The 15,513-nt window shown below is 39.1% G+C and overlaps 1 protein-coding gene across 3 annotated transcripts in view; it reads right to left on the bottom strand.

Annotated features, from left to right (window-relative positions):
* Positions 1-15,513, bottom strand: part of KCNAB1 (potassium voltage-gated channel subfamily A regulatory beta subunit 1) — a 214,806-nt gene that overhangs the window by 184,581 nt on the left and 14,712 nt on the right. Inside the window, exon 3 of one of the 3 annotated variants that reach the window (XM_067548647.1) lies at positions 13,799-13,988. In XM_067548647.1, coding sequence (XP_067404748.1) covers positions 13,799-13,988 — 190 coding nt within the window. Of the gene's footprint in view, positions 1-8,725; positions 8,997-13,798; positions 14,074-15,513 lie in introns of those variants that run through there. The other 2 variants (XM_067548405.1, XM_067548487.1) reach the window with 2 other exon arrangements.

The raw sequence follows: 15,513 nt of genomic DNA on the forward strand, positions 1-15,513 counted from the left end.
GAGGATATGGTGCACAGAAGTTAGTGCCCATCTAGCTAATGTTAGAAGACCTGATCCTGGGTTGTGCTTTGACCATTTTGCATTTTTCCCCAAGAGCACAAATAGCCCCACATCTGGCATTCTGGTGCCGAGAGAAGGATTCCACTATGTAGGAAAGTTCAGGTGTAATAGGGGCACCATAACAGCACCCTTTATCACTCCCTGCAAATGGCACAAGTGGGGTGGCTGGGGGAAAGAAGAGTGGCTAGGACATTACTATCCTACAGCAATCCCTGGTTGCTACAAACAGCCCTTTTGCTGACTGTTATCAGGCCAATGATAGAGAAGTCCTTAAAGCAGCAGTAGTTGTCACTGGAGGAGTGGACACAGACCAGGGGAGCACACCCATCTTGAATTTTGCCAAGCATTCCTCTATTACAGCATCAATCCTGGAGCCAATGGCTTCACAAAGGACTCTAGCTTTCCTTCAACAAACCCTGCTTATACACTAGATTTTTTTTTTTAAAACATCTAGGTTTTCCCTCATAAGAAAGCCAGATCTATAAACTTCAGCAACCTGGACAAAGTACCTGTCAGCAATGATTAATCAGATGGGAGAAATAACTTTCTTCATAGAGAGTAAGGAAAAAGCTAGAGAAGAATGCATATACCCTCCCCCTGCCAAAAAACTCATCTCTATAAATCTAAAGTCTAGGAAAGACTGTAATAGTCCTCAGCAGCGTGACAAATACCACCACCAGTTTAGTTTTCTTCACTGTCAAACTCCATCATCCCATTTATCTGCATTTTTCTAAGAGTCCTGGGACTGGCTCCCAGACGATCTAATGGAGAAAGCAGACCTGGGTAGGGTGCTGATACAGATAGCCCAATTCTGATCTTGTTACACTAGTTTAAGCGAGAGGCCCAAGAGGTACCGATCAAGCTCCAATAAGCATCTAAACCTTGAGGTGCTTATTCATTCTGAATCAAGCCTTTAGAGATCCACACATCACTAATGAGTGTTTGGGTGTATCACTGGTGATCATTCACTGTTTAACTGCCTGTGTAGTAAGAAGCTGAGCATGTTTAAGTTTTAAAGTTTCTTATGTAGATTTCCCTGTATCCAGTTCAATGTAACACCACCTCCTTTGTTTTCACACCTTCACCCACTTCATTCACTTAGGAGTGTCAGAGATCTGGCTTTTTCACACTGATGGAGGAAATCAATGCAAAACTCCTACCATTCAGGCATGGCCTTGTTTATTTATGAAATATATCTGAGCTATATTGCAGTACTTGAACATTTAGAAACATACTGCACTTCTAATTTCTTTCTAGAACTGGGTGTAAGTTGACATTCATATTACACATTTTCACAGGATTTTTTTTTTTAATTGTTTGGTTTTGTGTACACTGCATCCACCCCCATCCCTTTCTTGCTTTCATCAAACTGTATAACATATTTACTGAGAACAAAGTACCCATTTCAACACAAAGGTCACCTGGAAAATAAAACTGATCTTCAAGCAAAGTGGGCCCATTTTTGCACACAAAAAAGGTAGCTTCTTAGAGTGTATTGCAGCAAAAATAGGTCAGTGTTCAAAGAAATGAGAAACACTGATTTGTGACTAATTTTATGTTTCATGATGAATACCTTGCACACTTTTATAACTGAAAATAAGACAAAAATGATAAAGATACATAGCTTTATGTAACTTTTTAATCAGTGGATCTTAAAGTCCCAAACTTAAAAAAGAACTTAAAGTTAAGCACATATATATGTGCCTAAAGCCCACTCACTTCAATGGGACTTAAGAACATGCTTCCTTTACCAGGCCAAAGAGCTTTACAAAAGGTAAAACTTCTATCTTATGAATGGGGAGATGAAGTGACTTGTTAAAGGTGGTACAGTGAGTCAGTGGCAGTGCCAGGCATAGAACCCAATCATGCATCACAGAGCAAACGCTGTCTTACTAGTGTAAATATATGAGGTACAGATGCCATCTCTCTCCTATAAACCTTAACATTACAAATCAAACATCATACAGCAAAGTCTCTAACTGGAAACATGAGTGGGTTTTTGTATTAGGATTCCCTAAAAAAAAAAAAAAAAAAAAAAAAGCTCTTATCTTTTAGGCTAGTGCTGGCTCTTCCATTGTAGGTACGTTTTCTATAGGGCAGGAGGTGGAGATGGAGAGTTCATTATTTTGGCCTAATATATCTTGTTTGCTTTGTGGGAATCAGATCTCTCCATCAGCAGCATATATGTGAGACAGGATAACCTCTAATGAAATAAACTTAATTGAGATGGTACCAAAACTGCATTTTTGGATGCAAGATTTGACTGTGAAATGGCTGTGGCCCTACGGTCCATTGCTTGTATAGTGTAAAAAACTGCCAGCAGGTCAGGAACTGGGGTCCTCGCCTGACCCTTTGCCTAAAAATCTGTGTTAAAAAGATGAATGGAAACCACAGAACAAAATGGGAAGTGGGGAATTATTGTTGAAGTAATAAAACTAATGAGAAGGGAAAACCCATTTTCTTTTTATACCTCTACTTGAATCAACCATTTCAAAGAAGAAGTGACCTAACAGTGAAAGAATCACCTTTGGAGAAGCTAAAAGGGAACTTCCTCAGAGATAGGTAAAGTTTAGAGAACAATTGGTTAGTCAGTGCACCTGGGGACAAATACATGGACAGTATATCTCCAATAAAGCTAATGGCTTTACACCATGGATTAATTTTGCCTGTTATTTTTAAAGAGCCTTGTAGAACATTTGTGTGGCATTGTTTTTTTGCTTTTGGGCATGTTTTGTCTCTATACTGCTTCTGGATCACAAGCTTGCCTGGCTTTGCTTCTCTTCTTCCCAGGAAGTCTCTCTGAAAGACAACAAATTTCCATGGCTGGCAAGTAAATAGAATCGTGTGACAGCTTTAAATAAGAAAATATGCTGTCTTATTTCACTTTTAGGCTCAGTTTTCTAACTGGTCTCAGGCAAAAGAAATCTCCAAGGAAGGTAAACATTTTGAAGTGCAATTTTCCTTTTATTGTAGGTACAGAAAAGGAATTTGCCTTCCCTCTTTGATGTCAGATGTAATCAGTTAAACGAATCTGGGGGGATGGGGGGGAAGCACTCTGGTATTCATTTTCCCCTCAGTCCACCTTTTCTCCCAGCCTATCCATACCCCCATCTTGCTGCTCCCTCACCCTGTGGGGCAGAGGGAAGCGGTCCTTTCCATGCCTTCTGTTTCTCTAACACAAGCATCAGCTTCACAACAGAAAAATAGGCTGGGATAGACCTCTGGTTCCCATTGCTGTGCATTCAGGGTGAATCCACTGGATGACAAAGAAGGTACTCTGGTTTTACACTGATGCGAATGAGATCAGAATCTAACCCAAAGAAGATAATCATAGGCAAGAAGAGATCAAGGTAAAAATCATCATGTTCTGAATGTTTCCTTATGGTTTCAGCAGCATTATTGACTTATGCCTAAGGTAGTTTCACATGATTTTGTAGATCATAGGATAGTTTTTGGCAGATATTTTGGACTCTATCCTTCCTTATGCAAGCTTAGGAGACACATGGAAAAGAAAACTATTTTGGTCCTATTTTTTCAAGTCATTGTGCTCTTTCCCCCCCCCGCTAGAGTTTAAAGGCCTGATGGAGCTTGCAGTGTCTTTGTTTTTTACCCCACTGTTTATTCCTTAAAGTTCTGACTTATCAATATTTGCTGGGCTTACACACAGGTACACGCACACACCTGCCCCTCAGTAAGTCTCCCACTTCAACATGAAGATCAATGAACTGAAGAGTGCAAAGACCCTTTAAAAAGATCAATAAAACTGTAGAGTGTAAAGACCCTTTACAAGAATACATTAATTCAACCACTGACAGTCATTTTCAAGCAACAGACATACAATTTTCAGACTGTTACAATATCAGTTAATGCAGGATATGTACATGGCATTTTGAAACACCACCCCAACCATCACTCCTAACCACAAAATAGTCAAATTCAGACCTGATGTTTTTAGTGATGTGCCTAAAAACATCTATTTTGTTATTATGGTGAATTGTGGAAATAACCTATATTTCATTGCTCTCCACAAAAGTTCCCCCCTATTTATGCTGCAGAACCTAATTTTTTAATCAAGTAATTTTATTTTCCTTGAGCCATGCAGATTCCTCATCTCAGCATAGGGAGTTTAGTACATATTCTAGTCTTTTTCCCCCTAATAATAATGTTTACAGTTAGGGGAAAAAACAATGGGAGAAGGGGAGGAAACAGCAAGGGTCTGATCCAATTCCAACAATTGGCTCTGGATTGTGCCCTAAGAAAGCTTGGGTTTTTAATCAGAAACTATTGATGGGCCATAGCATGAAGAATAAAAAAAAATAAAAAAATTAAACACACTAGGTTTTAGGCAGTCCTCATTCAAAGTCCCATTGCCAGAGAAAAGTCCAAGAATGAACCTCAGAATTTGAGGCTTCCCCCACAGTGTCAATCGTGTCCCCTAGAAATTGATAGGAGTTTTGCCATGGACTTCAGCAGGATGAGATTGCAAGACCTTGTCTACACAGTTCTCCTGATTTAACCTAGCCAGCTTAGAAATCAATTTAATTAAAAAGTAGTGTAACCCCCTTGTGTGGACACTCAGAAATCAGTTTAAAAGCACTTTGTATCTGTTCGTTTACATCCATTCTTAACAAATTTAAGCTAAATCAATTCAAGGAAATCTTAAACTGGTTAAGTGTTCAACATGGTTTTTTAAAAGTGATTTAATTTAAAAAGTGCAATTTGTGTATAAGACAAGGCCTGAGTTTTGCTTTTTATTTCAAACCATAAACTAATCAATCAAGTAATCCAACACCATGAATGCTGATTATCTAGGAGAAGTAGATGGAAGTGGCCATATAGAAGAATGCAAGGGAGAAACCTGTGATACAATCCTAAAGTTTCCGGTCCTTTGCATAGGTCTAATTTGAAGGGTACCATCTGAGTCTTAGACTGTAAGAAAACCCTTATGTTTTCCAAACAGTTGATTTCACCCCCATGTAGAACAGCAGCACAAGGTCTTTTATAGCATATTTAAGTCAAAGTATAAAACTGGTGTAAGTGGGTTTGCGTGGTATGAAGGGCTTCAGAGAGATTCTGCACTTGAAATTAATTTCACCCATAAAGTTTAAAAACAACTGAACAATCTCCATCTGGACAGGCTGCTCCTGGTGGCAGGAACAGTTCTGACTTAGTCCCACCTTAGGGCCCAGGGTAAGAACAGACTGATTGCCTGATACCTGCCGCTGCTCTTCAATGCACAGGAAAATCAAGGGACCCATGGGGCAGTGCGGGTTGGATATGTTTTGCACATCAGGTCCAAGCACGAACAGAAGGTGGGAACACTAAGCAGGCCAGTGGCAATGAGAAAAAGCAGCATCCTCAACCAGCCTGATTTCTTCAGCCGGGGGAGGTGGGGGGAGAAGAGGTTGTCCTGCTGCTGCTCTTCTCATTTGACCCTTCTTGCCTGCAATACCTGCTGAGAAGTTGTTGCAGAAATCACAAGGAAGAAGGGAGGGCATTTGGTTGCAAAACTCCAAAGGAGCTGAAGAAGGGTTTCTTTTTTCCTCCCTCTCATGTCCTTGTCACAAACATAGCAGAAGTTGTGGCCCCATCAGATTCTTGCAAACCCGGGAACTCCGCTGACCATCTTGTCACTAACAACTTCAAACAAAGAGGGGCTGAACACAATCAAAGGAAGTGGGGAGAATGTCCACCTACAGGAGTCCTTCCCATGGGAAGAGAATGGCAGCGGCAGAGTGTGGATGGCATTTGTTACAGGAGCCTCTCCTACAGGTCTGCAGCACCACTCCTGGACATCTCATTGTGATGCCCCCAGAGGTATGCAGGGTTCAGGCACATGTGAAGAAGTCTCGTCTGTGCCTGCTGTAGATCAGTTCCCTGAAACCACTAGCTTTCGGCAGCACAAGTACTGCCTTTCAGGACCCTGCAAGCCTTGCTCTCTGTGGGGGCTGCAACAGGCACACACCACCGCTCAAGTCCTCGGAGCATCCTTGCTACGTCCAACCACTTCTCCACTGAATTATCAGGCCTGCTGTTCCCAAAGGAACAGAACACACTAGCTTGTAAGATTCAACTCAAAAACTAGCACTTAGATATAGTTGTACTGAAAACAAGAAAAGTGTATCAAAGATTAGAGATTCAGGTGGTAATGACTAAGAATATTGGAAACAAATGGTTACCTATGAAACAAAATCAACCCTTTCTAGACAAAACTAACAGGTTAAACTTCTTTCCACAGTAGATTCTCTGACCCATAGTTCTCTCCAGCATTTTAATCCAAGCCTGGTTCAGATCTCATTTTCATGAAGTAAATTCACTGTCCATTTACTTCCTAGGTGACGGATGGTAGGGTCTCTTTTGTCCCCCAAATATAGTGGAGGAAACCTTTGCTGTGTACCTCAAGATGAGCTTCCTCACACCCACCCCCATTTTCTCTTCCTGTTATTTTTTCTTGGAAGGTCTCACTATACTTGATTTATATTCAGTTCAGAGGGATGATTGTGAAACATACAATACTTCGTTTATAAACAGCCAGTTAGATAAACAGCAAACAGTTTTTTCCTCTTTGCTGGTGACCAATTCCAAGACATACACTTTAAGAACAGAATTTTCAGGGTATACACGTAACTCCTCCTGCAACAACCAAACATGCATTTCACCATGGTATCAGTGACCAGTGAGACTTTGAGCCCGCACATGACACTTTGGTGAAATAGAACGTACATGCCAAACCTTGTAACCCTTCTGCATCCCCTTGCCAGTTGGCATTAAGACGGTCTTGGGTCACTCATACTTACATAGTGCCAGTATCGGCTTACTTTGGCTAGAGTCCCTCTCAGATACAGATGGATTCCACACCAATTTTGGAGTGCTATAAAATGGGACAGGATCCTTACTGATTCATTTCTGTGAACACTTGATTTTTCCCCATCTAAATAGACATTATCTCTAGCTTGTGTTGTCACTTTTAAAGATTTACAAAAATTGCACAGAATAATACTGTTGCCCAAAATCATATTTGCAAGTTTCCTTTCCTCCTTTGATCACTTTTCTAGGATTTTTCCATCTCCCAGTTTAGCACATCACTTCCGATTGTGTTGACTAGAGAATGTGAGATGAAGGGTAAGTATGAGCAGGATACCTATTTAAGAACACCTCATAAAGAGACTGTTTTCATATTTCACATAATTTGGCCCATGAAGACCTGTAAAATGCACCGGGATATCACTAGTCTTTGAAGAAACATGCAAGACGTATCACCCACCCCTCATGTTATCGGCCTTTCCTGAATGATGTCACACACTAACGATCGGATTCTTACATTTACAATGAGTTGTACCTAACTCCTTGGTTAGTCCTATTGAAATCTATGGGACAATAGTCGTGGAGTTAGGAACTACTCAACACAAATAAGCATTCAATATCAGGCCCTCAACTTTCATCCAAGAGGCCGTGCCATTTGATCAGCAAGCAAGACAACATACTCAGCCACAATGTTAATAGATCACAATATATCCCTATGTATTCAAAGAGACAATTCTCTCATTTGGATTCCACTTGGGAGATATACCTTTCAATCTGTTTCCCAGTTCCCTAGTGATAATATAATTAGCCATAACTCTGTTTGCATTATTACTGCAATATTAATAATGCTAGCAACAGAAAGACTGTTTAAGAGTACTGTTTTAAATCAGTCTCAACTGATCGGTTTCTGATTCCAAGTCTAGATAGCATTACCAGTCTAGAGCACCTAGTTGTCTATGGTAAGAGGAAAACTTAAGTATTTGTCTGCTCTCCTCCCCCCCACCTCCATTTTCTGTTTCAGTTCAACATATCCAGACAAAGAGGAATGATCTTCTCTACCTATCCATCTAAGTAGTATTTTTAATGAAAAAGGAAATGTGTGTTTCTTCAACAAGCGACTGTAGCTAAAGTGAGGTACACACCTATAATATGTTCATTAAAAATATGCAATAAACTCATGCTATAAAAAAAGCTGCAAATCAGCACAAAAACGTTGTCAAATTTCATAATTCTATACATGTCTGTTAGATGCTGCATTCAACAACAATTTATTAGAATGCAATATGTCATATGCTTTGGAATTAACATTTTACAACACTATACATGTTCTCTCATTGTATTTGTCATTTGTCCTAGTTTTGCCACGAAAAGAGCTACATTTCCTTGAGGAAAATTAAGATCTGAAATTAGATTAAAGTAAATGTATTCTGCATAATGTATAGACAATGAAGAGCAAATGTGTGTGAGCGAGAACAGGCGGACAGATTTTAGAAGCAGATATATAATACTATGTAATTAAACTATAGAGAAGTTCTATAAATAGATATTTGCATTTAACTGTGACACTAAGTACATTTCCCAGATAAGGAGAGCTCTGTGTAGCTCAAAAGCTTGTCTTTCACCCACAGAATCGGTCTAATAAAAGATATTACCACATCCACCAAGTCTCTCTAATATCCTGGGACCAACATGGCTACAACACTGCAAAGATATTATACATAATGTCTTGAAGAACCTATCTATTTTATTGTCATTTTTTGCTGCAAGGGTTTTATTTGGCCAAATCTCCCCTCATTTCAGCTGTTTCTTAGTAACTATAATGGACTATGAAAATAATCAGACGATAGATGTATGAAAGTACCTGTATATCATTCCTGCCTCAGCTTTAAGGGTTTCGTGTAATGACACTCCCTGCCTGTGCAGAAACTTCTCTAGTTGTTCCAGTTCTGATGCTCCACGTAGCCTTCCAGTGCAGCATCTTGCTGGAGGGCAGACTTTAAGGACGGTGCTTTGCCTTTTACCCCTCAAAGGTGCATCAATGGATTTCCGCACATTTGGCTTGTGGGGTGGGATTTCTGTGCAGGGAGGTTTGTACAAATGCATATTCCAAGGTAACAGCTGATCACAGATTCTCAAAGTCCATTAAGACATTTGAAATTTAGATTGTTGATAGTTTCCACTCCTCTGGCTTCTCTATATTCTTGTGGAAGAGAAATCTGTTGCCATTATATTTCTATTACGACAAGAAACTTTAGCTTACTTATGTATGCCTAATAGGACCATGCAACTATAAAAGCAGTGTTTTCTTCCCAGTCGCTCTGTAGCTTGTTGCTACTGGCTCATTTTAATTGGGGCACCCAAGATGGATCCTGGTCAGAATTAGTGACCTTTTTTGTCAGTTGAAACCTTTCATGGTCAAGCACTCAAAGGGACTGTGTATTGCCACTGGGAAAAGAATGCCAACCCTGTTTCCCATGTCTTATATTTAGTAAAGAAAAATATTTGTTCTCGATTCAGTCCAAGGCTGATAAATGCAGTTTCTCAGGGTTTATTTAAGGCCTTGGGCAGGATACATAAAGGTTGTAATGTCCCTTAGTCAAATCATTAAAGCAATTTGGTTTCTTGTAGAGTACATTATAGCCTCACATAAATCAGGTGAGTTGTGCTGTCAATTTCTTTTCCTATCAGCAAAAGTCCTTTCAGGGCTCCTGATCTGACAGCAGAACTGGGGAGGGGCCAAAGGGTCAGGAAAGTCAGAAAAGGGGAGAGAAAAGTTCCTGTGAAAATGTACAATATGAAAGTGTCCGCTTACCCCAGCAAATTAGACCTGCTGCATGGGACACTGGACACCCTGGACCTTCAACACGTGCAGCAACAGGCAGTGCTCTCTCCCCTATCTATTATGTTTGTACAGTGCCTAGCACAAGAGGGGACGGATCTTACACTAAGGCCTAGAGACACCAGCTAACACAAAGAGAGAATACATTTTTGGAGTTTTTAAAAGCTAGTGTGGCTCAATCAAACTTTTCTATAAGTGTCATAAATATAATTTCTCCATAAAACACTCATTTTTCTGAACACTGAGATGCTTAATTAACATGCAGCTGTGGCTGGGTGGTGGTCTAGTAGTAGCACGTGCCCACTGAGAGTGGTCTGTTGCTGCCAGCCTGACAGGAACTGGGAATGTTCTGGGTGGGCTATGCAGCAGCTGGCAGCTCTCTTGGGACTTATTTTGCCTGGAGCTTTGAACAACACTGACAGCCTCCAGATGAGAACATTTACCTGAGAGTCTCAGTGCCGTGTCTGTTGGCATGTTGCTCTGCCTTTAAAAGAGGTAAACAGAAGGGTGGTTTAGTGGTCTAAACCTCAGATTTGCTATATCTAGATTCTCTGGAATCAGACAAATCCTGTCAGTATTAATTCAGCTCTTCATCCTTCTGAGGTAAAAGACCTGAGTACCATGCAGTTTTTCGGTCATGTGTGGGTAGCAGACTTTATGCTTTGGTCTATAAAATAAAACGAGTCCTTATCTGTTGTGTGGACCTTAAAGATTCCAAGATCTGTAACAAGAGTAGGGGTTTATCCCCGCACCCTTCGTCAAAATTCGCCCCCCCCCCCCCATTTTTGTGCCATATGTAGTGCATCCTTTGTCAGTCTTACTGCCTTCCTCCACTCCCTAGCCTAGACAGTGTTTCAGCAGATGTAGACTAGTTACCTTTAAAGCCCCTGCCTTCCGCCCCACTGCACCCCCTAAAAGTCAGCACTTGTCAAACAAATCAGTGGATACCAACAGTTCTCTAGTCTAAGACTAGTAAAGTATCTCAGACACTGCTGTGTGCTAAAGATAGTGTTAGCTTTTTAAATGGTCCCCACTGTATGTAATTTGTAATGTGTTTAAGATTCTATATTTATAGAGCACATGAGTTATATCAAGAGGTGTAAGAGATCCCAGATAAACCACCCAATAGCAATAGATTGCAAGAAAATATTGCTTACTTTGTCATGTCACGAAATCAGTTCTGCAGCCCTTTGTTACCACAACCCAACCCATTTTCTAACTCTTATTCAATCACTAATACATCAGGGTATGATTAGATAATCAAAAGATTGATGTATTATGACCCAGCTAATCCTCAAATCATTCAAAGCAGATAAACAGACTGATCTCAAAAGAGAACACATTTGAAAAGATTGCAGTTCAATGTCACAGAGGGTGATTTTTTGCATGGAAATTTGGATGACTCCAAATTATTCTCTCTGAAAGCTGTGGTTGACCAAAGACCTAAGGATTTCAGATGACCTTGTCAGCACCAGTTGTTGTAATGACTCAGTGTCTTAACACACAATTGCTTGAATATGAACATATATTTTATAAAATCCCAAACAATTTTTAAGATCTGCATATAAAAACGGGTTCAAGTAACAGTAAATTCTGTTTACTGTTCTCTGAAAGGCACAAATGGAACTCCAGGGAACAGGTTATTAACACTGGAGACTGGCACATGGAAGCAATTTATAGGGAAAATAATTTGATTCTTTCATATTCTCGCAAATTAGATTTCACAGCAGTTAAAGATCATGATCTATGCAAGTCATTGGCATTGTTTCTAAATACATCATTAAGCAAATCAGCCTTATTTTTACCACCACTTAGGTAACACGTAAAAAACATACAAACACACTTTTATGGCATCGCAGTATAGCAGCACAATATAATAGGTTATCCTAGATAGAAATAGCTGAGATTCCAGGGCCACATGCTTTATCATGGAGTTATATATTTGATAGCTTTCAGAGTTCAGTTTAAAGAAAAAGGAGGCTGAAAATTTGAAAGTCTAGTTCTCTTCCTGTTCACAAACCAATTTGCTTCTATAAAAAGATGACATGTAGGTTAGAAACAAACCCCACATCCAGACACCACCAAACTTTGGTGGGAAGAAGTTTCAGAATCCAAAACTGGATCCAAATTAGGAATTTTGCCATTGACATGTCTCTCTGCATTGAGCAAATCAAAACACTGCATTGGAGCATCCTAAATTCTTTTTGGATGATGGGTGAGACTGAGACCAACAGTGAAAAATCAGAACACTCAGACCCTACCGCTACAGTGACCCAGACAAGACTCCTGGGTCTAAACAGATTTTGGTGGACCGGAAATGCAAATGCAAGCAATGCATCTTGGTCTCAACTCAAGTGAATTTTCATTGCTTTGACTCACTGGCATTGATTGCTAGTGATTCCCAATGTAGTTTAAATATTTTCAAGGTGCATTATACTTTATTTAAAAAATAAGTATGCTCAATATGTTGCCAAAAGAAAAATAAAAACAAACCACTTGCAAATCTTTCTGGCCCCAGCTATCTCCATCATCTTGTTTTTTTCCCCAGTATGGTGTAAGATTTATGATCTATCTACACACTTTCCTGCAACTTAATTCCACAAGGATGAGCCTCCCTTTTCTTCTCCCTTAACCCATACTTATCTTTAACACCTCAAAAAAAAAACAACCACCTTCTGTTGTCCCCCATTACCACATCCTGATGGGCTTGACTATATGTTCCTTGCATTACTTCTGTGGTAAATAAATATTGCTACAAGTTCTTCATGAGTTTTTAAACTCAAGAATATTGTGTTTTTAGAAGTATCTGTAAAGACTAATACTTTAACATTTGCAACTCAACCTCTGCAAAATAATTATATCCTTCATAGTGCTCTGTTATAATACAACATTCAGTGTTTAGGTAGGTTGATCATGAGTTTTACATGACTAGTTTCCAAATAAATGTGGCGTGAAAGACATTAAAAACAGACTGACTACATATAGTCACTAGGTTAACGTTTTCCTTATTGTACATGGTCAGCTATTAATTTCCTAACAATAGTATATGCAAAAATCTCTCATTTTTACTAACCGCATACATTTTCCTTTTAGCTACTTTCTATTTTCAAACTTTTTTCCCTGATGAAATCTTACTGATTCTAATCGCATTATGGAAATGTCTCATTTCAGATCAGTCACTTTAGATAGTTTGTTTTGGGATTTAGAATGATTTTGCCTGGCATGGGGGTTAGAAGCCCTGCAGTTTGCTAAACATATTAAAGCTGTATAGGGCCAAGCACTGCAAAATATCCCCTCACCCCAGCCAGAGCAGTGATGAACTAGATAATTAAGCATTCTTCTTTCTTTCTGCAACCCATTGAAGTAGGTGGGGTTAGTCAGTAAAATCTCACTCAATATGAATAAGGATGGCAGAACCTAGCTTAGTGATTATATCATTTATGACAGCTGGGCTGAAATAAACCATTTATATTAGTGTCTTACCTAATAAAGACTCATTAGGAGTTGGATATTAGAGACCCATAAACCTAAGCCGGGTATATTTGCACTGATAAGGCCCCCTTACATTTATGATGAGTGAAAAATCAGCCTCTCATATGCTTTAAGATTTTAAAAGGGCTTAAAGACAATTTAGTGAATAAAATGAAAAAAGTTCTCATCTTTCTCAGAAGTGGTTTGTTTTCAAGCTGGCATTGATATACTACCGCCCAGTTCAGGGAAAGAAAAAAAAAAAAAAAGGGGTTGACAAAAGTTTTCATTCAACATTCTCAGGTCACCTCCATAATCCTTGCATGTTAGCAATATATTGTGAACTAAACTCAAATGAAATCAGTCACACTGACAAGAAAGCAAGAGATAAATCTGAGAATTCAGTAACATTGAGACATTCAAGTGACTAATAAGCAATCACCTATAGTTGTCAATTTTGTAGTTTACATGAATCAGAGTACACCACTGCCACCAGCCCCACTGTAAAGTGATTAGAAATGTCAAACAGTCAACAGGGTACAAAACATTGAAAGCCTTCAGGTTTTATTTTGTGGGTGCCAATACTTACTTGTTGTTTCTTTTGAAGAATAAGTTTAGCTTTCTTACCTGTGTGGCATTCCTGTAATGTATGCTATTGTATGCTCATTCGACAAGTCAAATATTTTCAGATACCAGTTCATCTCCAGTTCTCGCATGAATGCAAGTCTCCGGGCCCTTTGCTGTATCTGACCTGTGGTATTGAGCCTATTGTCCTTGTTACTTTCAGAGGAGCTCTTTGAAGTTTTTTCTCTACTCCCTAAAGAAAGAACAGATTGTTTCCTTAACTTTACTGTCTCATCAAGATTTTTACTCCCCACTGTCCCAGTGCGTGCTGCAAGCATTTTTGTGTCTTGCCTGTCTGTAAAGGAAACATCACCTAGCACTAAGTCACTGTCTGCAAGTCATTTAAACTGATTTCAGTACACACTTTCCTCCCTCTATAACCTTATCCTGGCCACAAAGCTGTAATTAGATACATGTCTACAGGGCTTAACCAGAAAGAAGAGCTGTAACCTTTTCATAGGGAAAATCTGTAAGCTTCTTACCTGTTGAGATAATTGAATACATAAAGTAATAGTATCCCAGGTTTCACAACAAATACCACTCTTAAACACACTAGAGTTTACAAGATAAAAACAGTTTGGTTTTTGTGTGGATAACCTTTTATATATGGTTACAACTAAAGCAAACAATCTCACCTGCATATGTTGAACTGAATTGTATTGTCATGTGCATTTGAAATTGAGATCCAGCTGAAAACAACTTTAAGCAGTTTAGACCTCAACTATTCAAAGATTTAACATATACTTAATTTTATATGCAGTGACTAGTCACATTGAAGTCAATGGGGCAAATGAGTGTGTGAAAGATTTCATAGGATTGGGCCTTAATTTTATGATTATTCCTTTTAAATAAAATAGAGGGAAATCCTACTCAATTAACTTACTGAAAAAAGAAAACAGTGATCTGGTTCCTTTGCTTCTTTTATATTGTAGCAATTTCTGTTTTCACATTCCATAAAGGAACTGTGAAGATTGAAAAAAAATTTAATATCTTTTGACATGAGGATAGAAGGTTTATGCTTTAAGGGTTATTCTGATATGCAGAGATTATTAACTGGTGCTTAGGGCAAGTAAAATACTGTAAATAAAAAGAATGGATTCAAAAGCTGAATCAATTTCCTTTTTCCTGTTAAGATATAAAAGATGGTAGACTGAATGCAATCTGCTTACTGCACAGTTCAGTGAGAAAGTGACATTTGGAACCCCTAAAACTATCCTTTTTTGACGAAAAAGGAAACCATTTTTGGACAAGTTGTCCAAAATCCAATTTTTCTTTGCGTTTGAAGGATGAAAAATCACCTGCTCTAGAGCTAATCCCCACATTTGGCCATATCATGTTATTCATTTTTAAGGAGAGTACCTGAAGCTTTAACTGACAGAGGTAAACACACTGGTAGCCCACTAGAGTCTTGTATAGAATAGGGTTATCACTAGTGCTAGTAGCTGAATCAGTAAGTAGTAGTACCACTGGAATTATTTGATATAGTCTGTGTCGACATTGGGGAACTCTGTTTGGGTCAGGACATTTCCTGGTGGTTTAAAGTTTGCTTAGATCCTGTTTCTGTAGAACGGGCTTTTAAAATTCTATTTCCGGTCATTGAGATTCTGCCTGCTTGTCAAGACTTTCCATTCTCTTTGCCCATCATCATGATCAAGTGAGTTTTCTATATGGGTTGGTAATCTTTCAGGATACAATTTTACAGTCACTGCTGTGTGGTC

Source organism: Emydura macquarii, unplaced genomic scaffold (genome assembly GCF_026122565.2).
Source record: "Emydura macquarii macquarii isolate MOO-44397 ecotype Brisbane River unplaced genomic scaffold, CSIRO-AGI_Emac_v2 contig_18, whole genome shotgun sequence".
NCBI lineage: Eukaryota > Metazoa > Chordata > Testudines > Chelidae > Emydura > Emydura macquarii.